Raw genomic sequence first — 22,660 nt, forward strand, 5'->3', positions numbered from 1 at the left:
GAAAAATAAGTCAGCAATTATAAAATGTTAAAGAATAACCTCAAAGGGAGCAACTTGTATTTGTAATGAGAAAGAAAATGTTTTCTCTAATCTTTACAATTTTCATCCTTACATTTCTGGTATATGAATACCAAGGTTAAAACAGTTTAAAAAAAAAGACAAGGGGAAAAATGTCAATCATGGATTGAAAGGTTTATCGAAAAGGAGACTGACAGCCAATAAGAATGGCAGTAGAGAAATAATAAATATTGCATTTAATTAAGCATTAATTTTTATGTCTTTATTGAAACATAAAAGGACAGTTGGGAAAAGGAATTTGTGAGTGAGACTCATAAACTGTCCTGTTCTCTTTCAAGAATTTGAAAGATATTCATTCTTGGTGGCATCCTATATATGTAAGGTGGACCTTTATTTCACCAAAATCTATCTAACAATGCTTCCCTTACTTCCAGATTAGTCCTAGAAGAATGTTGGGCATACCAGACACTTGACTATTGTGAAGCCCTAGTCCCTGATCACTTCCTGATCTTAGCAAGGTGACCTGTGGACCTGTCAATTCTCCACTTCTCATGGACATCAACCGGGCTCTCCCAAAGTGCACCCTACAAATAACTATTGAAAATATGTGCTCTTGGTTTTCAGCCTTCCCCTTCCCCTCTGGTACCTCCCATTGGCAGAGTCTGTACAGGCGCCAGGTGGCAAAGCAGAGATGCGGTGAGAGTCTCCGCTTTAGACTAAAGTCTCCACTTTAGTTTAGAAGGGTGGGAAAGGAGTCGAAGACAGCTCAAAACCTGGCAGATGACCTCGATTTTTAAAAGCATTGGGTGTGATGGAACCGTGCAAGGGCAAGGAAGTCGGAGGCTGATCAGCTTTTCTCTATCAGAATTTAAAATGAGAAATAACCAGAAAGATCGATCATAGAATTGCCTTCTCAGGAAAATTTCAAGACTACAGTAGAGATACCAAAGCAAGACTGGTGATGCAAATGCTTTACTTCTCAAATCTGTTTGTGATATTTAAACCTCTGTCACCTGGGGCAGCCTTAGTTCTCAGAGCTCCTGGTACAAGCCTCTTCCCTTGGGTGGATTCTTGGCTTTTCTCCCAGCATGGCCCCCAAAACCAGTCTTCACTTCCACCCCAAGCAAAGAAACTGAAGAAACCGAGACTGACTGCTGCCTCCAGGCCAGAGGAAACGTCTGCTTCTCAGAACTTGCCGAAGGAAGAAAAAGAACAGCAAGAAGCAATTGAACATATTGATGAAGTACAAAATGAAACAGACAGACTTAACGAACAAGCCAGTGAGGAGATTTTGAAAGTAGAACAGAAATATAACAAACTCTGCCAACCATTTTTTCAGAAGAGGTCAGAATTGATCACCCAAAGCCCAGATTTTTGGGTAACAACATTTGCTAACTATCCACAAGTGTCTGCACTGCTTGGAGAGGAGGGTGAAGAGGCGCTGCATTATTTGACAAGAGTCGAAGTGACAGAATTTGAAGATATTAAATCAGGTTACAGAATAGATTTTTATTTTGATGAAAACCCTTACTTCAAAAACAAATTTCTCTCCAAAGAATTTCATCTGAATGAGAGTGGTGATCCATCTTCAAAGTCCACTGAAATCAAATGGAAATCCAGAAAGGATTTGACAAAACGTTCGAGTGAAACACAGAATAAAGCCAGCAGGAAGAGACAGCATGAGGAACCAGCAGGCTTCTTCACCTGGTTTACTGATCATTCTGATGCAGGTGCAGATGAGTTAGAAGAGGTCATCAAAGATGCTATGTGGCCAAATCCATTACAGTACTACTTGCTTCCAGACATGGATGATGAGGAAGGGAAAGAAGAAGATGATGATGATGATGAAGAGGAAGAAGGATTGGAAGATATTGATGAAGAAGGGGATGAGGATGAAGGTGAAGAAGATGAAGATGATGATGAGAGGGAGGAAGGAGAGGAAGATGAAGGAGAAGATGACTAATGGAACACTGATGGATTCTGACCTTCCTTTATAAATTTTCTCCAGTCCCTGGGAGCAAGTTGCAGTCTTTTTTTTTTTTTCTCCTTCTCCTCTTGTGCTCAGTCGTCCTGTTTTTGAGGTCTCTTTTCTCCTTTATACCATGGCTCACAACTTATTTTGGGGGGAAATACCTTGAGCAGAATTCAGTGGGAAAAGAGTCTCTACCCTTTTCTGTTCCAAATTCATTTTTACCCCTTCCTGTCTCAACAAAAACTTTATGGAATCAACACCACCATGCTCTGTGGGAAAAAAGAAAAACCTCCTGCTCCCTTAGCTCTGCTGGAAGCTGGAGGGTGCTAGACCCCTGTGTAGTAGTGCATAGAATTCTAGCTTTTTTCCTCCTTTCTCTGTATTTTGGGCTCAGAGATTACACTGTGTCTCTATGTGAATATGGACAGTTAGCATTTACCAGCATGTATCTGTCTACTTTCTCTTGTTCAAAAAAAGAAAGAAAAAACTTTTAAAAATGGGGTTATAGAAGGTCAGCAAAGGTTGGGTCTGAGATGTTTGGGTGGGTTAAGTGGGCATTTTGACAACATGGCTTCTCCTTTGGCATGTTTAGTTGTGATGTTTAATGGACATCCTTTCAGTTTCAGATGACACTTTTAAAATAAAGTTCTCTCCTAATGATGACTTGAGCCCTGCCACTTGATAGGAGAATCAGCAGAACCTGTAGGTTCTTATTTGCAATTGACATTCTCTGTTGTAATTTTATTCCTGTTTATTTAAAAATTTTTATTTTTGTTTCACTGGAAAGGAAAGATGATGCCCAGTTTTAAACGTTAGAAGTGTACAGGTTGCTTTGTTACGATTAAACTAAATGTGTACACAAAGGAAAAAAAATCTGTTTGTATGTTCAGTTTTCACCACTTCTTGGGGATAATAAATTTCCTATGTAACTACTGAAGAAAAAAAAAAGAAAAGATATTCTCTTGGTATGATTCATTCAATGATCTATCAGTATTTATAAAGGGTCTGTTTATTGTGAGTGAGGCAGTGTTCCGGGTGCTGGGGATAACTCAGTGAACATGACAGATAAAAAGTCACTTTCTTGTGGAAATTATATTTTATTAGGGGAAGAGAGAGATAACACCAAATGAATATAATAAATGAATAATATAGTACATTGGAGGTTGCTAAGTGTTATGGAATAGAAATAGTGCAGGGATAAGGCCAATTCAGATTGTGGAGGTGATGGTAGTTTGCAATGTTCAATAGAGTGGTCAGGATAGGGGTATTTTAAAGAATGAAATGCGGCAAAGACTTGAAGAACGTGAGTGAGAGAGACATCTGGCTATCTGGGGGAGGAGTCTTCCAGACAGAGGGAAAAGCCACCCTGAGGTAATGGAACTGTAAATTCCAAGTTTCAAAGGCATGAAAAGAAATCAGAGGTTTAGAAAAAAGACTGGTGTCATGTCTGGCTGGATCATGAGGGGAAGTAGAGAATTATAGGTAAAAGGTAGACGATTGAACACTGTGTATGCTGTGTTGAGGTGGTTAGGCTTTGTCCTGTAGCGATCAGCCCATCTTCCATACAAGGATGAGACCATAGGCAGGGATTCTTTATATCTGCCAAAGACCTTTGGACAGAGGAGATGCTCAATAAATGTCTAATGAATGAAGACATGTTTGGTTACAAAACGCTTCTACAAGTAAAGTAGTGGGAGAACTATAAGAAATATAAGCTCCCAACTGTGTGTATAAAAAAGAATATTGATGTTAACCTTAACCAGAGGTGTCTTTTTCCTAAGAATTGTTTTTCTTTTTCACAAAATAAATTATATGAGTGAATTGAACATCTGTAAGTAGTTTCCTATTGCTGTCAAAACAAATTACCATAAAGTCAATGGATTAAAACAATACAAATTTATGGTCTCACTGTTCTACAGATGGCTTAATTGGTTTCTTTGCTCTGTGTCTTGTCTCACAAAGCTGAAATCAAGATGTCAGTGATCTGGGATCTTATCTGGAACTTCTGGGAAGAATCCACTTCTAAGATCTTTTAGGTTGTTGGCAGACTCCAGTTCCTTGTGGTTATAGATCCGAGGTCTCCACTTTCTTGCCGGCTGTCAGCTGGGGTTTGCCTATAGCTCCTAGAGACCCTTCTTAGTCCTTGCACATGGGCCCTACATCTGAGCCAGCAACGATGTGCAGTTGAACCCTTCTCCTGCTTAGAATTTCTCTGACTTCCTCTTTCTGCTGTATCTCTCTTCTTCCTCTTCTAATGTAGTTTTCAAATTCACCCTTTAACCTTTTCCTTCATATGGTTATATTGAGTCCACCCTGATAAACCAGGATAATCTTCTTGCTTGAAGGTCAACTGATTAATAAGCTTTTTTACATATGCTAACAGTGCCTAGATAAATGATTGAATATTCAGGAAATGAGAATCTTGTTGGGGGGTTGGCGCATCTTTAGAATCCTGCCTACCACAATATCACATTTTGGGTTGATTCATGCCAAGTACTGACTGTCTTTCTAGAGCAGAACACAGCCAAAAACCTGCCCGCACAGGTTTAGGTGGTACCACAAAACCTGTTCTGTGGTGAAGAACTGACACAGAGGAAGTAACTCAATATAGATGCTGATGGGAAATGGGTGATAAATTGGGGCGCTCAATTTTTGAGGAGTGTTGCAGTCTAATTTGCAATGCAGAAAAAGGTCATTTTCTAGTCACATCAGTAGTGAGTAAATCAGAAAACAGGGAATATTGTGAGCCAAGGAGACAGTGGTCATCGTTGCACAACTGACCTGTCTGTAGGCATAGGTTCCCCTGGGTAAGGTTCAGGACAGGGCTTTGTTCCTTAGATGGTGGAAGACTACTGGCGTAGGCATGGAGTACTAGGCAGGGAACAGGTCAAAACTAAATTATAGGGCCAATTACAGAATGAGAAGACAGAGGAAGCAGAGATGTAATTCCAGCAATTTAGGGACAGAGAGCTGGCTGTGTGCAACCTTAGAGGGCACCAATTTCTGACTCTTACTTTAAGTAAGTCATTTTCCCAAAAAAGCCTAACACTTCTTCAATGGTGCTCTATGAATACAAATGTCCAGTCTAAATCCTTCTGTCTCTAGGAAATATACATTTTCTCCTCTTGTAAATGCAGTGACATATTAGATTTAATATATAACAAGGTAGATATTCTACTGTGTTTTAGAGGTATAAGAGGGCAGCATCCCTCAACCAGCTTTTATTGTATTGACTTTAAAATATTTTATGCCTGGCTGTTTATTTTACCATGAATTTTCAAGAGTTTTAGAAGACAAAATATAAATGCAAACAGACATTTACAGAGACAGAATAGAAGAACTTGGAACTTTTCCCCCCTCTTAGCTGTAATTACTTTAAAACATTTCTTTTTGTCTGAGAAAAGAGAATATCTCTTGGTAATCTAGTAGGATTCTTGGATTTGGGAGGAGAATCTTAACTGGTCCTTTGGGGAAGACATCATCGATGCACCTCAGAAGCAAAGTGAAGATTTTCAAAGCGTCTGCTTTTAGAGCTCTTTCCTGGGGCACATTTCCTGGGCTCTGTCTTGTGGCCAAAGACTTTCATACCATATATCCATTCGTTATTAGATGTGTGTGCTGGGGGTGTGGAGCAGCTGGGGGAAAAGGTGATAATTACTAAATAGTATTACTCTGTTTTTAGTCAACTTGTTCCTCTATAATGAGCAAGTTTCTGCTTCACATTTTTTCTGCAGCTAGCTAACCTGGCCAAAACTTTAATCTAGCAGATGATTGAGTGTTGCATTAGCCAACACCATACTGCTTCCAGCTTCCTGTCCTGGGCCTCCCCTCCTGGGTTTATTATATTTCAAGTCTGGTTCTCCTCCAGCTGGCTCACTATCCCAAATATTGCTTTGATTGTGATATGGACAGGCCATAATGTGAGTTAAGTTTCAGGAACATCAGAAACCCTTCCCTTTATCCATTCACTAAACAGTCTCTGTAAGTTACTTAATGACCTGTATTCGAATCTATATATATCTGTACCAGGCACAGGAAAAACAAATGCCTTAATTAGTGTTAACTAATCTTTTAGATAATCGTACAGACATAAAATGCTGTGTGTTTTGCTATAGATTATTGGAATTTTTGCTAAGACAAATACGAATCGATGTAACAATGATTATGATTAGTGTAGCTGGTAGTCAAAGTAGAAGAAAAACAACAGGAAGAAGGCAATAATTAAATTTTAAGAAAACATGGGGGAATAAGAATGAGTATTGTCTCATTGATATGTTGCTAGCATTTCGCAGAAATCTAGGTCTTCCCTGGCAGCCAAGTGAGGCTTCCTTACTGGATAATGTCTGGGACGGTAACCCAATGAGTTGGCAGTAGGTACTAAGAAAGCTAGAGATTCGTTCTCCTGTAGAAGAACCATAGATTTGGTTCTCCTGTAGAAGAATCATAGATTTTACCTTTACTCCCAAAATTGAGTTTCACTTATATTCTATTGGTAAAAGCTATGTATTGGTGATTCAGCAGAATCTACCTCAAACTCTGGAGATATTATTAGATACCTTTCATTAAGAGTAGACTAGTGACACAATTTTCATATTCAGAGGACAGTGTAGGATAATGGGCTTGAAAGAGCAGGGAAGAAAGAGGTGTACAGCAAGCACAAGGCAGCTAGCCCTCTGGAAGTTTTCTGATAGGGTCACCATATTCTGGTTTGTAGGACCAGAATACACATATATTGTCAGTTATCTAAACTACACCAAATTCACAGGAGTCTAAGGCATAGACAGGAATGCCATTTTTTGTTTGTTTTTAAAAGATAAATGTTATTTCCATATAGATTAGCTACGATGTTTGTAGGCTATAATGTTCTCTACCGATAGGCACCTCAAGGCAAATAATAAAATTGGAATTTTTCTGAGTATAGAGTCAGAATAAGTGATTTATCCTGGACAAGAGAACTTTAAGTACTCCTCTCCCCTGTAGACAAGGCCTTGCTGATATACGCCCCTAATGTTGTGTCTGAAGGACAGATTCTACTAAGGAGTGTGGGGTAACTCTGGATCAGGCCCAATGTCTCTTACCCAAGCCTTAAAAATTTTTTTTTTCTATTTTGAGAAATTCCTTTGTTCATAACTTTAAAATTATGTTAGTAATATTGTCTATTTTCAACTCAAATTTGGTAGTAGGACTCATCTCTTGATTAGAACATTGTTGTTAGGTGAATTCCTCAGTCATCCATTTATAAATTGTTGCTTAGTTTAATTAATTAACATATGGCCAACTTTAGTCATTATACGTTAATTAGATTAGATTAATTCAGAGTGGTGAGATACATTTCTATCACCCATATACTTAAGGCTATAAGTGAATGAAAGATCTTACCTTAAAAAACTTCATGTAGTTTCTCTGTGAACATGCTTTTCACCTTTAGAGCTGTGTAGAGACTTTAAAAAGAGAATCTGGCCTCCTATGCTTTACCTAATTGCTCCCAGCAATAATAATACTAGGCAGAGAAGGCTTTATTTTTTTCAAAGATTTTTAGCATATTAAAAAACTCTATAAATAGTGATAATAACTTATTCATTTGCTGTTTTCTAGTACAATTGTTTAGTACTAGAAAATTATTTTTCCATTAGATGTAATAGCTCCCAAAGAAATGGAATATATCAAATCATGGAGTTACCTGAGAGTTAAAGGGATTTAACTAAATAAAAATAATTATGAGATTGTGAAATATGATGTTTCTCATTTAATTTGTTTTTCCATGTGATTCCTGTAACTTTATGTAATGATTTTTTTTTTCCAATGGAATGACTTTTTGAAGATGTGGTGAAGAGAGCATAACATCCTATTTCCTATTTCTTAGTATACTTGCTTCATCTGGTGGCTGTCATGCCGAGATTTCCTGGTGAATGTGGGAGACGTGGTATTTCTGTGGTCTCTTGATTCCTTATCAACAATCAGTGTCAGTGCCTTTCTGCCATTTGTGAGACTCACCCTAATCTTACAATAGCACATTTTTTCCCCCTTCTTATTCTTTAGGAGTAAAAAATGAGAGTTATTTTTTACAGTGCTTATAATTCAATCTCATCACTGTTACTAAGAGGTCCTCCTACCTTCCACCAGAATATGTAGACATTGTATTTTATGCATAGCTGTATATCCATTACCACGTTTTCACTTGGTTAAATATAAGAAATAACTGCTGTTCATATTCCAAATATGGAATAGATGGCCTTGGTAGATAGTCACCAAAGGCTTGGCAATTTCTTTGATGAAATTGATGAACATTTGTTTAATAAGAACTTTCTACTCTATCACTGTTCCTTAGGGTTTCATCCTGTTAGAAAAATTTTACCACGTTTCATAAATTTCATGAAAGTATTACATAATACACTGAAGAAATGAAATGTGAGAACACTGGTACTCATCCATAAAGAACAATATATAACTTTCTATTGTTTCTTCTTTTCTATGAGTTTTAACATTAAGTTTTTTCACAATGAGTAATTTGTAGTCACTGACTAGGAAACATAGTGGTTTATGGAGTATCTATTTCTACCTTCCTCCTTGCTACTAGAACCCCCCCACTTGTGGAGGATGGCAATGTTTTCACGTGATAAAATGTCCTCATGGGGTAAAATATCATTGCTCTAAACCACACATGGCCTCCTGATCCTCTTTGCAGTATACTGGGTTTTTAGGCTGTATTGTACCTAAAAGAGACCCTGTGACCAAATTTCAGCAAATGAGATAAAAGGAAAACCCACTGGTGGATTTGCGAAAAGATTTTGTTGAAAGCGGCACCCTGAAGTGGAAAGCCTCATATCCCCAACCAACAGTGAGACCAAGACTCCTCCATCTCCACTGCATACTAGCAGACACCTAATGGAGAAGAAAAACCTTTGAAAATGAATGACAGGGGGCTGTGAAGTTTACAAGATACACAAAGGGAATAGGAATTTAGTCACTGTTTCAGGATGCAATTGGGCATTCCAGGAGAATGTGTGGTACGTGATACCCAGGTATCTGCATCAAATTGTTTTTGCTAATCAAATTCCCATTCTTGGACTCTGTACAGCTTTGCATAAAGAATAGCTTAATCTGTCCTTGGGATATAATGTGAATTCTCTTTAGGAAAGATGGATGAGGAGGTATTAAGAACATGCAGAGGAGAAGTATCTCCTTTCCTTCCTGGTCAGCTAACATCATCAACATCATCATCATCATCAAACACCCACATTGTGAGTGTGGTAATGAATATATGCCTATAGTTTGAGAAATCACAAGATCAATCCCTTTTACTGTTTCCTCTCCAAGTCTGTATAGACTCCTTGTATAGGGATAGGATACAGCCCTAGGTAACCTGGATTACAGTAGCTTTTATAATTATAGAATTTTTATAGAGAAAATCATATACTCGGGGGAGATCCAGGTTTTAATTAGGGTAAGAAGAGAGAGTTTATAAAAACTGCTTAAACATGTAGGAGCACTTGATTTCAGAAGTGAAGGATAAGGAAGTGCAGTTGTAAGTGAGGGCACCTATGATGATGGGTGAGGCAGAAATAGGACATGATGGATGTGGGATAGCAGGATAGGATAAAATGGAGTAGGCGTAGCTGACGAAGGTTGTGTTCCATTGAATGATGCAGGACTCAGGGATAAACATATTTGGGTGGCCCTGGCATGCTACAATATAATTTGAGTGTTAAATGTTTTGCTTGATATCTTTCACATTGTTAAGTAAATGGTAACATGTACAATAATTTGACAAGCAACAGCAGAAAAGGGGTGTTTTTAGTACAGATCTTCCTCTACTGATGATGGGGTTATGTCCCAATAAGCCTATCATCAGATGAAAATATCATTAAGTCGAAAATGCACTTAATACACATAACCTACTGAACAGCATAGCGTAGCCTACCCTACCATAAACATGCTCAGAACACTTACATTAGCCTACACTTGGGCAAAATCATTTAACACAAAGCCTATTTTATAACAAAGTGTTGAATATCTCATGTACTTTATTGACTACTGTACTGAAAGTGAAAAAAAAGGAGGTTGTCTGGATACAGAATGGTTTTAAGTACATCAGTTACTTACCCTTGTGATTGCATGACTGACTGCGAGTTGCAGTTATGGATATGAGAGTATTGTACCTTTCACCACTAGCCCAGGGAAAAGACCAAAATTCAACATTTGAAGTACACTTTCTACTGAATGTGTTATCTCTTTTGAACTGCTGTAGAGTCATAAAATCACAGGTCAATCCATCAGAATTTGGGGATGGTCTGTATAGTGTCTGTATTTTAACAAGTTCAAAGTTGGGGCAAGTGATTTAAAATTCTGCTTTTGAGAGTTCTTAATTTTTTTAAAAATTTAGGTCACTGTGCTAAAGGAGTTTATTTCTATTCAATTTCCAATTTGTATTTTTATTCACATTGGGATTTGTGTTTTACTCAAAATAACTTCATTCAGTGGAGAAATGAGATATAACGAATAATTAAAATTTCAAGAGAAGATTTGATTAGTAAGGGCACATTATAAAAAAATTCTATTATTTCCTAGCGACCCTGTAAATATTAGCATCATTTGGATTTCTTTGATGGATAAACTTTTCCCCCCAAATGTTTAAAAATCTCTCTATATACATGTTCACAAAACAATGTAACTTTTAATTACTAGTTTTATGCAATCTTTATAATCAGTTACTGTCCTTCTTTAGATATAGAAAATATAAGTCATTTAGCTGAATCTACTCTGTCATACATGCATACCCTGAACTTCCTTTCTGTTTACATTCCTCATTTGAACATAGTTGAACTTCCTCTTTTTCATCATTAATGGACAGAACGTGTGACTGTGATGTGTGAGCAGTGTAGATAGTTAACTGAAGCAAGGGCTGAAGCAACCTTTACTTAGGTTGCATATTTATTTATTTATTTATTTGTTTATTTTAAAGTTCTGTCTTTTTAAAAAATAAATTACGTTAACCTTATTTATTTATTTATTTATTTTTGGCTGCGTTTTGCCTTCGTTGCTGCACGCGGGCTTTCTCTACTTGCGGTGAGCGGGGGCTACTCTTCGTTGTGGTGCATGGGCTTTTCATTGCAGTGGCTTCCCTTGTTGCGGAGCACAGGCTCTAGGTGCGTGGGCTTCAGTAGTTGCGGCACACAGGCTCAGTATTTGTGGCGCACGGGCTTATTTGCTCCACATCATGTGGGATCTTCCTGGATCAGGGCTAGAACCCATGTCCCCTGCACTGGCAGGCGTATTCTTAACCACTGCGCCACCAGGGAAGCCCAGGTTGCATTTTTAGAATCAGAAAATTATGATCGTCACTCAGTGTCCTTTGACATTTACCAGCATTCAAGCATAGTACTTTTCTTAGCAAAAGTAATTGCTTCAATCACTTAATCAACCTCACTAGCTTCAAATTAAGGGAGGTATAAATCATTATACTGTAATGTTTCAGGAGTTGTTCTGTAAAGAAAATGAGAAGTCAGGTTTCCCTCTGAAAGTACAGGCAGTGGCTGCCCTTGTCTCTTCCTTGTCTCCTGGGATCACTGTGATTCTGGTGTTTCAGAGGGCCTGATTTCTAAATCTTACTCTCCAGGGATAAAACTGTGAACTACTGGATCATCTTACTCATAAGTCAAAAGTTAGTTTCTATGAAACTAATCTCTTCACTTGATAGTTTAAATAAAAATTGGAAAAGTCATATAAATAATTAGATAACATTTATCTACATTTTAAGAGGGTTCCATCTTCATTTTCACATTTGCAATGGTAACTTGAATGGGATCTTTCATTGCATAATTTAACCTGTAAAGTCCTTTATCTTTGTTAGCTTTTTTCAGATGGAAACAGAGCAAAACTACAGATAGGATCCAATTTTACCAAATATAAGCATCTTGAAAAAAATCAACATCATTAATGATATATGAAGGAGTATGTCTAATTAAAGATAAAAACCTACATTATTATTTTCTTTTTCACAGTGTGTAATCTCAGAGGACAAAGTTTAAGAAAGGCACCTCTGGACACAAAATTACAATTTAAAGAGGTTTATTCATCCCCAATTCCAGATATCTTCCCTTGCCACTCCTGGTTTCTCATTTAGTTTGGGGTTAGTTCAACAAAGTGGACTCTACAATCCACGTGAAAGGGAGTGTCAGCCTTGGGTATGGTGCCAACAGAATGCTGCTGAGAGGTTCTGGCCTTTAAGCACCTTCTCCTCATAATACAGAGGGAGTTTACAAGTCTCTCTTGTAGGTGGAGATGAGGTGCTTCAGTCACATGTACTGTTTTGGAAGGTGTGATCCCTATTAAGGTGTCTTATCTACAGCTTACAGGGAAAATTACTCTCAAAGACGTTCAAAGTTCCTCCCCAGATTTATAATTCTCCAGAGGCTGAGATCTGAGCAAGCCACTCTATTTCTGGAAGACTGTTATTTGATGAGAAGTACTGATAAACATTTCCTTCAGACATCCTATCCCTTAGCAGATTCCAATCACACTTTTACATTCTCCACAAATATATAAATGCCATTCATTGATATATTTTTATTTATTCTCTGAATTGGCATCAATTCATTTTAATAACAATAATATTAATAATTATTAATAATCAGCTTTATAAAAATGATTATAATTACCTATATAACTATAGTTCCCTAAATAATAACTTTGATTATTAATAATTTAATGTTATCCAACACATTGCTAAATTGTTCCAATATAATTTTATTCCACATGCTAAATCTTCTAAGAAAATGTCACTTTGGGAATAGAAAAATATTTTATTAATATAGTCACATTTTTTAAATTAATAAACTTTTTCTGAGAGGTTCTAATTTTATGAGGGAAAAGAATGATCGTGTCATCACTAAATTCTATTGCTGGAAACAAACTAAGTCCATTTAGTCCCAAAAGCCCTTTATTACAAATGAAGGAACTTAGATGACTGACTCCTTATTTATTAATGAAACTATTAACAGGAAATGCAATTTTGAAGGAAAGCACAGACTGAAGACACAAAACTCTCTCCGAGAGGTCAGACTTCACAAATAATCAAATGCTAATTATTTGTAGTCACTAAAATTTGGTTAATATTTAAAGGGTAAATTTTATGATCCTCTTAGGAGGAATTTTAATAAAGGAATTAGGGCCATAATCACCCCTGAATGAACTTTGTATAGAGTGGGCCTGTAGGCCCAGTCTGTTACAGCAGGGACTGTGTTTAGAGAAATGTATTTGCTGTGAAGTGGAAAGAACACAGGATTTAGAAGTAGGGTATTTGGCTTCTGGTTCTGCATTCACCTCTGTATGTGCAGTGGAAATGATTAAAAAGTGCATGTGTGGGACCAGGGGTTAGAGATAAGGAATAGCTTTGTACCTTCACTCAATTTTGCTGTGAAACAAACTGATCTAAAAAATAAAGTCTATTAAAAAGAGAAAAATCAGTCATTGCCAAAGGTTAGGGAAGAGGCAGAATGAATAGGCAGAACACAAAGGATTATTTGAGCAGTGAAACTATTCTATAGGATCCTATAATTGTGGATATGCATTATCACCTATTTGTTAAAACCTACAGAAAGTACCACACCAAGGGTAAGCCCTAAGGTAAACTGTGGACTTTGTGTGGTAATGATGTGTCAATGTAGGTCCATCAACTGCAACAAATGTATCATCTGGTGCAGGATTCTGATAGTGGGGAGGCTTGCGTGTATGTGGGGCAGGAGGTATATGGGAAATCTCTGTACCTGCTGCTCAATTTTACTGTAAATTGCTCTAAAAATGTCTGTTTTTTTCAAAAACAGAGAAAAGTAGGAAAAAACTCATAAGCTCTTTATTATTTTAGATTCTAAGGAGGACACAAAATCTTTATTAAATAGTTTCCATCACATGATAGGTTTCTATTTCTATTGTGGAGAAAAGATGAGAACTTTTCTATGAGTAGAATTTAGATTAAATATGAATCCAAATGTTTAATTGAACTTTGGCATATAATAACAAAACATGTTATAGGTTACCCTTTGCAGCGTATATATTTAAAATAATTTAGATGCTTAAAATGCTTTGGGAGAAGACTGTAGAAGTCAGGCTGAGAAAATAAAAGAATTGATGGATCATTTTATGTCACAACCTACTCTATCGCTCCATATTTTCTATGGTTATGAGGGTAGTCTTTTGTTAAATAAGGTTTTGTAATTTAAAAAAATGACTTATTTTAAAGTTACTAATTATTTATTTATTCCTCCTTTAATGAAGTGTTTATTGAATAATGGAATATTCCAGGACTTCCCAGATTCTGAGGCAAAAAGAGGTGATGACTCAGTCTTTGCCCTTAATATCTTATTGTGTCAAAAGAGCAAGTCAGAGATTCAAAAATATGAACAAAGGACCAACATGATCCAAGGTCTGATCAGGGCTGAAAGTAAGGACTTGAATTAAAGGGACTTGCTGTATATTAAGGCTCTGCCTTAATGTTGCTACCAGGAACAGAAACAAAATCATGAGAGGCAGCCACTTTGGGGGAAAAATGAAGTCTATTTTAGACACACTGAATGTGAGGTGATGACAGGAAAAAAAAAAAAAAAAAAGAGCAAGTCAAGTACACAGTTAAAATACAGTCTAAGTGCCGTAATACAGAACAGTACTATAATGAAGATTCTGAAGCAACAGTTGTATGCCAGACAGAGGTACGATAAAAATGTTTACTCTTTCTGAACAGCCAGGGATATTTATGACTTTGGACCGATAAATGCATAGATCTCATTCATGGTACCTGAGCCCATGTGTGTTTCCCTTATTAACGTGCAAACTCCTTAAAGAATGAAGACCTGTTTTCTTTTTCTATAGGATTTAGCACAGTGCTTTGCACAGAGTAAACATATACACAAAATAATGATACACATATATTGCTTTCCCATTACATCTGATATATGGAAGATGGTCAATAACAGTTCAGTTTCTTTTCACTTGAGAAATGGTGTATAAATTTTAGCATGCATAATTTCATGCCTTTGTATAATTTTCTTTGTTTTGTTTATTTCTAAAAAGAGTAAATCATGAGGAATTTCTTGTATTTGCTGGGATTAAAACCTGATTCTTTGGTTTTAATAATACAGTGAGCCCTCTGTATTTGTGGATTCTGCATCCTTGGATTCAACCAACCAACAGCAGATCAAAAATATTTTGGGGGAAAAAAACTCCAGAAAGTTCCAAAAAGCAAAACTTGAATTTGCTGAGTGATGGTAACTTTTTACATAGCATTTACATTATGCTAGGTATTATAAGTAATCTAGAGATGATTTAACATATACAAGAGGATGTGCATTGGTTAGATGTTGGTATCCATAGGGTTCTGGAACCAATCTCCCATGAATACCAAGGGACGACACTATTAAAAATGTAGTGAGATTTGTTTGGTATTGAATCTAAAAGTAGATTGTTTTTAACTTACATAAAATTCAAATTGCATAAGCCTTGGCAGAATAATGATAGTATAAAATAGTGTCTGAAATTGCAAACTGTTCTTTTATCAGATTCGTGAACATTTATTAATATGGCCTTATCCACTAGAATGCCGTATAGAAACACATTCACCTGTCAAAACTCTGACTATGCTTTTCATTTTCAAAAGCTGCCTATAATACTATTTTCTCTAGACAATCACCCTAGAAGTAAATGTTTCTTTATGTGAACCACCACAATTCCCTGATTATTCTGTGCTTGAATTACTCACATTTATTTTGCTTATTTGTATATTTATACGTACCACTAGTGTCTAACCTAGTTTGTAAATTCTTTGTAAGGCTAAAATGTGTCTCATTCACTTTGTATCTCCTGTGGTGCCCATCTCAGGGCATGTTATAGGTCTTCACCAAAGGTACTGAGTAAATAAAGGATGAGATATTGGGGGATTTCCTTAGGTAAAATTCCATATAAGAGGCTCCAATGAGCCTCTTTCTTGGGTCTCTCCTTCCTTTCCGTGTCCAGGGGCCGGTTTCAGATTTCACCAGATCATCTCCCAAGCTTGCATACCAGAAGTTCTCCATATCCCACCCTGGGCACATCCAGGAATCAGCTGAGATTTTTGTGGGGGTTATACACAGTTTTGTTTTCTTTTTTTTGAATTGTAAAGCAACAACCAAACTAAGCACATTTATTATCACACAATGTTATGTGTATACCTACCAGATATGCACAATCTCTGTGTCAAAGCATTATTTTCCAAAAGTTAAAAACACAGTAATACAAATATAGAACAAATGCACGCCAAAGATTTATAAACCCATTAATGACTGATCCAGTAAAAGAGCATTTTGAGAAACTAGGAATTTACAGGCATTTATAGAAGAACGTTAGAACGAGATTGCTAGGTTACGTAAAAACTGATCAATTTCCTACAGGGCAATAAAGCCTTTGTAGTTACCATATGTACCTGAAATAAAAAGAAATAATCAATTTCAGGGTCTAAACTCTAATCTAATAGTAAATGGGTTCATCCTTCTAGATAATTAAACAATCATGTGGGCCTATTAAACAATGTTCCTGCATAATGTCAAAAGGTCATACTATAAAAATCTCTTTAAAAAAATTTTGTTTTATATTGGAGTACAATTGATTTACAATGTTGTGTTCGTTTTTACAGTATTAACAAGTTGTGTATAATTTTTCTTAGCACATAGATTTTAATCTTATGCCATAGAACTCGAACTGGGAAAAACAAGTATGATATTTTGAAGGAACATACTACATAGGTCTAATGCCTTTCAAAATAGGCAGACGTAAATAATTCAGGGTTTTTTTTTTAACATCTTTATCGGAGTATAATTGCTTTACAATGTTGTGTTAGTTTCTGCTGTATAACAAAGTGAATCAGCTATATGTATACATATATCCCCATATCCCCTCCCTCTTTCATCTCCCTCCCACGCTCTCTATCCCACCCCTCTAGGTAGTCACAAAGCACTGAGCTGATTTCCCTGTGCGATGCAGCTGCTTCCCACTAGCTATTTTACATTTAGTAGTGTATACATGTCAATGTTACTCTTTCACTTTGTCCCAGCTTACCATTCCTGCTCCCCGTGTCCTCAAGTCCATTCTCTACATCTGCGTCTTTATTCCTTTCCTGCCCCTAGGTTTGTCAGAACCGTTTTTTTTTTTTTTTTTTAGATTCCATATATATGTGTTAGCATACGGTATTGGTTTTCTCTTTCTGACTTACTTCACTCTGTATGACAGACTCTAGGTCCATCCACCTCACTACAAATAACTCAATTTTGTTTCTTTTTATGGCTAATATTCCATTGTATATATGTGCCACATCTTCTCTATCCATTCATCTGTTGATGGACACTTAGGTTGCTTCCATGTCCTGGCTACTGTAAATAGTGCTGCAGTGAACATTGTGGTACTTGACTCTGTTTGATTTAAGGTTTCCTCAGGGTATATGCCCAGTAGTGGGATTGCTGGTCATATGGTAGTTCTATTTTTCGTTTTTTAAGGAACCTCCATACTGTTCTCCATAGTGGCTGTATCAATTTATATTCCTACCAACAGTGCAAGAGGGTTCCCTTTTCTCCACACCCTCTCCAGCATTTATTGTTTGTAGATTTTTTGTTGATGGCCATTCTGACTGGGGTGAGGTGAAACCTCATTGTAGTTTTGATTTGCATTTCTCTAATGATGAGTGATGTTGAGCATCCTTTCATGTGTTTGTTCACAATCTGTATATCTACTTTGGAGAAATGTCTATTTAGGTCTTCTGCCCATTTTTGAATTGGGTTGTTTGTTTTTTTCATATTAAGCTGCATAAGCTGACTGTGTATTTTGGAGATTAATCCTTTGTCAGTTTCTTCATTGGCAAATATTTTCTCCCATTCTGAGGGTTGTCTTTTTGTCTTCTTTATGGTTTCCTTTGCTGTGCAAAAGCTTTTAAGTTTCATTAGGTCCCATTTGTTTGTTTTTGCTTTTATTTCCATTTCTCTACGAGGTGGGTCAAAAAGGATCTTGCTGTGATTTATGTCATAGAGCGTTCTGCCTATGTTTTCCACTAAAAGTTTTATAGTGTCTGGCCTTACATTTAGGTCTTTAATCCATTTTGAGTTTATTTTTGTATACGGTGTTAGGGAGTGTCCCAATTTCATTCTTTTACATGCAGCTGTCCAGTTTTCATAGCACCACTTATTGAAGAGCCTGTCCTTTCTCCATCGTATATTCTTGCCTCCTTTATCAAAAATAAGGTTACCATAGGTGAGTGAGTTTATCTCTGGGCTTTCTAGCCTGTTCTATTGATCTATATTTCTATTTTTGTGCCAGTACCATACTGTCTTGATTACTGTAGCTTTGTAGTATAGTCTGAAGTCCAGGAGCCTGATTCCTCCAGCTCCGTTTTTCTTTCTCAAGATTGCTTTGGCTATTCGGAGTCTTTTGTGTTTCCATGCAAATTGTGAAATTTTTTTGTTCTAGTTCTGTGAAAAATGCCAGTGGTAGTTTGATAGGGATTGCATTGAATCTGTAGATTGCTTTGGGTAGTATAGTCATTTTCACAATGTTGATTCTTCCAATCCAAGAAAATGGTATATCTCTCCAGCTGTTTGTGTCATCTTCGATTTCTTTCATCGGTGTCTTATAGTTTTCTGCATACAGGTCTTTTGTCTCCTTAGCTAGATTTATTCCTAGGTATTTTATTCTTTTTGTTGCAATGGTAAATGGGAGTGTTTCCTTAACCCCTCTTTCAGATTTTTCATCATTAGTGTAAAGGAATGGAAGAGATTTCTGTGCATTAATATTGTATCCTGCTACTTTACCAAATTCATTGATTAGCTCTAGTAGTTTTCTGGTAGCATCTTTAGGATTCTCTATGTATAGTATCATATCATCTGCAAACAGTGACATTTTTACCCTTCTTTTCTGATTTGGATTCCTTTTATTTCTGTTTCTTCTCTGATTGCTGTGGCTAAAACTTCTAAAACTATGTTGAATAATAGCGGTGAGAGTGGGCAACCTTGTCTTCTTCCTGATCTTAGTGGAAATGGTGTCAGTTTTTCACCATTGAGAACATGTTGGCTGTGGGTTTGTCATATATGGCCTTTATTATGTTCAGGTAGGTTCCCTCTATGCCTACTTTCTGGAGAGTTTTTTATCCTAAATGGGTGTTGAATTTTGTCAAAAGCTTTTTCTGCATCTATTGAGATTATCATATGGTTTTTATCCTTCAGTTTGTTAATATGGTGTATCACATTGATTGATTTGCATATATTGAAGAATCCTTGCATTCCTGGGATAAACCTCACTGGATCATGGTGTATGATCCTTTAAATGTGCTGTTGGATGCTGTTTGTTACTATTTTGTTGAGGATATTTGCACCTATGTTCATCAGTGATATTGGCCTGTAGTTTTCTTTTTTTGTGACATCTTTGTCTGGTTTTGGTATCAGGGTGATGGTGGCCTCATAGAATGAGTTGGGGAGTGTTCCTCCCTCTGCTATATTTTGGAAGAGTTTTGGAAGGATAGGTGTTAGCTCTTCTCTAAATGTTTTATAGAATTCACCTGTGAAGCCATCTGGTCCTGGGCTTTTGTTTGTTGGTAGATTGTAATCACAGTTTCAATTTCAGTGCTTGTGATTGTTCTGTTTATATTTTCTATTTCTTCCTGGTTCAGTCTCAGAAGGTTGTGCATTTCTAAGAAGTTGTCCATTTCTTCCAGGTTGTCCATTTTATTGGCATAGAGTTGCTTGTAGTAATCTCTCATGATCCTTTGTATTTCTGCAGTGTCAGTTGTTACTTCTCTAGTTTTATTGATCTTTGCTCTTGTTTCCTTCTTTTCTTTTTCATTGATTTCTGATCTGATTTTTTTGATTTCTTTCCTTCTTCTAACTTTCGGTTATTTTTGTTCTTCTTTCCCTAATTGCTTTAGGTGTAAGGTTAGGCTGTTTATTTGAGATTTTTCTTGGTTCTTGAGGTAGGATTGTATTGCTATAAACTTCCCGCTTAGAACTGCTTTTGCTGCATCCCATAGGTTTTGGGCCATCGTGTTTTCATTGTCATTTGTTTCTAGATATTTTTTGATTTCCTCTTTGATTTCTTCAGTGATCTCTTGGTTATTTAGTAGTGTATTGTTTAGCCTGCATGAGTTTGTATTTTATACCATTTTGTTTGTGTAATTGATATCTAGTCTCATAGTGCTGTGGTCAGAAAAGATACTTGATATGCTTTCAATATTCTTAAATTTACCAAGGCTTGATTTGTGACCCAAACATGATCTATCCTGGAGAATGTTCCACGAGCACTTGAGAAGAAAGTGTACTCTGTTGTTTTTGGATAGAGTGTCCTATAAATATCAATTAAGTCCATCTTGTTTAATGTATCATTTAAAGCTTGTGTTTCCTTATTTATTTTCATTTTGGATGATATGTCCATTGGTGAAAGTGGGGTGTTAAAGTCCCCTACTATGACTGTGTTAGTGTCGATTTCCCCTTTTAAGGCTGTTAGCATTTGCCTTATGTATTGAGGTGCTCCTATGTTGGGTGCATAAAATTTTACAATTGCTATATCTTCTTCTTGGATTGATCCCTTGATCATTATGTAGTGTCCTTCTTGGTCTCTTGTAATAGTCTTTATTTTAAAGTCTATTTTGTCTGATATGAGAATTGCTACTCCAGCTTTCTTTTGATTTCCATTTGCATGGAATATCTTTTTCCATCCTCTCACTTTCAGGCTGTATGTGTCCCTAGGTCTGAAGTGGGTCTCTTGTAGACAGCATATATACAGGTCTTGTTTCTGTATCCATTCAGCCAATCTATGTCTTTTGGTTGGAGTATTTAAGCCATTTACATTTTAATGTAATTATCGATATGTACATTCCTATTATCATTTTTTTTAATTGTTTTGCATTTGTTTTTGAGGGTCTTTTCCTTTTCTTGCATTTCCTGCCTAGAGAAGTTCCTTTAGCATTTGTTGTAAAGCTGGTTTGGTGGTGCTGAATTCTCTTAGCTTTTGCTTGTCTGTAAAGGTTTTAATTTCTCTGTTGAATGTGAATGAGATCCTTGCTCAGTAGAGTAATCTTGGTTGTAAGGTTTTCCCTTTCATCACTTTAAATATGTCCTGCTACTCCCTTCTGGCTTGCAGAATTTTTAATGAAAGATCAGCTGTTAACCTTATGGGGATTCCCTTGTATGTTATTTGTTGCTTTTCCCTTGCTGTTTTTAATATTTTTTCATTGTATTTAATTGTTGATAGTTTGATTAATATGTGTCTTGGCATGTTTCTCCTTGGATTTATCCTGTATAGGAGTCTCTGTGCTTTCTGGAGTTGACTATTTTCTTTCCCTTGTTAGGGAAGTTTTCAACTATAATCTTTTCAAATATTTTCTCAGACCCTTTCTTTTTCTCTTCTTCTTCTCGGACTCCTATAATTTGAATATTGATGTGTTTAATGTTGTCCCAGAAGTCTCTGAGCCTGTCCTCAATTCTTTTCATTCTTTTTTCTTTATTCTGATCGTGGTAGTTATTTCCACCATTTTATCTTCCAGGTTACTTATCCGTTCTTCTCTCTCAGTTATCCTGCTATTGGTTCTTTCTAGAGAATTTTTAATTTCATTTATTGTGTTGTTCATCATTGTTTGCTTTTTAGTTCTTCTTGGTCCTTGTTAAACATACCTTTTATTTCCTCCATTCTATTTCTATTATTTTGGATCATCTTCACTATCATTACTCTGAATTCTTTTTCAGGTAGACTGCCTATTTCCTCTTCATTTGTTTGGTCTGGTGGGTTTTTACCTTGCTCCATCATCTGCTGTATATTTCTCTGCATTCTCATTTCATTTAACTTACTGTGTTTGGGGTCTCCTTTTCGCAGGTTGCAGGTTCTTAGTGCCCGTTTTTAGTGTCTGCCCCCAGTGGGTGAGGTGGGTTCAGTGCCTTGTGTAGGCTTCCTGTTGGAGGGGACTGGTGCCTGTCTTCCTGTGGGTGGGGCTGGATCTTGTCTTTCTGGTGGGCATGGCCTCGTCTGGTGGTATGTTTTGGGCTGTCTGTGAACTTAGTATGATTTTAGGCAGCCTCTCTGCTAATGGGTTGTGTTGTGTTCCTGTGTTGCTAGTTGTTTGACATGGGTTGTCCAGCACTGGAGCGTGCTGGCCTTTGGGTGGAGCTGGGTCTTAATGTTGAGAGAAAGATCTCTGGGAGATCTCTCACCGATTAATATTACGTGGGGCTGGGAGGTCTCTGGTGGTCCAATGTCCTGAACTTGGCACTCCCACCTCAGAGGCTCATAGCTGACACCAGGGCGGAGCACCAAGACCCTGTCAGCCACACAGCTCGGAAGAAAAGGGAGAAAAAAAGAAAGAAAAAAAAAGGAATAAATGAAAAAAATTATTAAAAAAAAATAATAATAATTAAAAAAAGAGAGAGCAACCAAACCAAGAAACAAATCTACCAGTGATAACAAGCACTAAAAACTATACTAAGACAAACATAAAAATCAGAAACAAATCAGTTGCAGACAGCAAACCCCAAGTCTACATTTGCTCCCAAAGTCCACTGCCTCAATTTTGGGATGATTTCTTGTCTATTCAGGTATTCCACAGATGCAGCGTACATCAAGTTGATTGTGGCGATTTAATCACTGCTCCTGAGGCTGCACAGAGAAATTTCCTTTTCT

At 36.8% G+C, this 22,660-nt stretch overlaps 1 protein-coding gene and 1 long non-coding RNA gene across 3 annotated transcripts in view; one reads left to right on the top strand and one right to left on the bottom strand.

Moving 5' to 3' along the window:
* The window catches only part of LOC309660204, a 417,957-nt gene that overhangs the window by 204,050 nt on the left and 191,247 nt on the right, over positions 1–22,660 (bottom strand). The window lies entirely within an intron of this gene.
* Positions 757–11,194, top strand: LOC309660267 (protein SET-like). Of its 2 annotated transcripts, XM_082460736.1 has the most exons (2): positions 757–1,916; positions 1,958–11,194. In XM_082460736.1, the coding sequence occupies exons 1-2, from the start codon at positions 980–982 to the stop codon at positions 1,963–1,965; spliced, it is 945 nt and encodes a 314-aa protein (XP_082316862.1). In that variant the 5' UTR covers positions 757–979; the 3' UTR covers positions 1,966–11,194. The 2 variants fall into 2 exon arrangements, with proteins under 2 accessions (XP_082316862.1, XP_082316861.1); XM_082460735.1 differs by having other exon boundaries at positions 757–11,194.

This window comes from Balaenoptera physalus, assembly GCF_965194825.1.
Source record: "Balaenoptera physalus genome assembly, chromosome: 4".
In the NCBI taxonomy this organism is placed as follows: Eukaryota; Metazoa; Chordata; class Mammalia; order Artiodactyla; family Balaenopteridae; genus Balaenoptera; species Balaenoptera physalus.

Bases quoted from the DNA above. Each gene is read 5' to 3' on its own strand.
- LOC309660267 (XM_082460735.1), top strand. From the start codon at position 980: ATGCAAATGCTTTACTTCTCAAATCTGTTTGTGATATTTAAACCTCTG.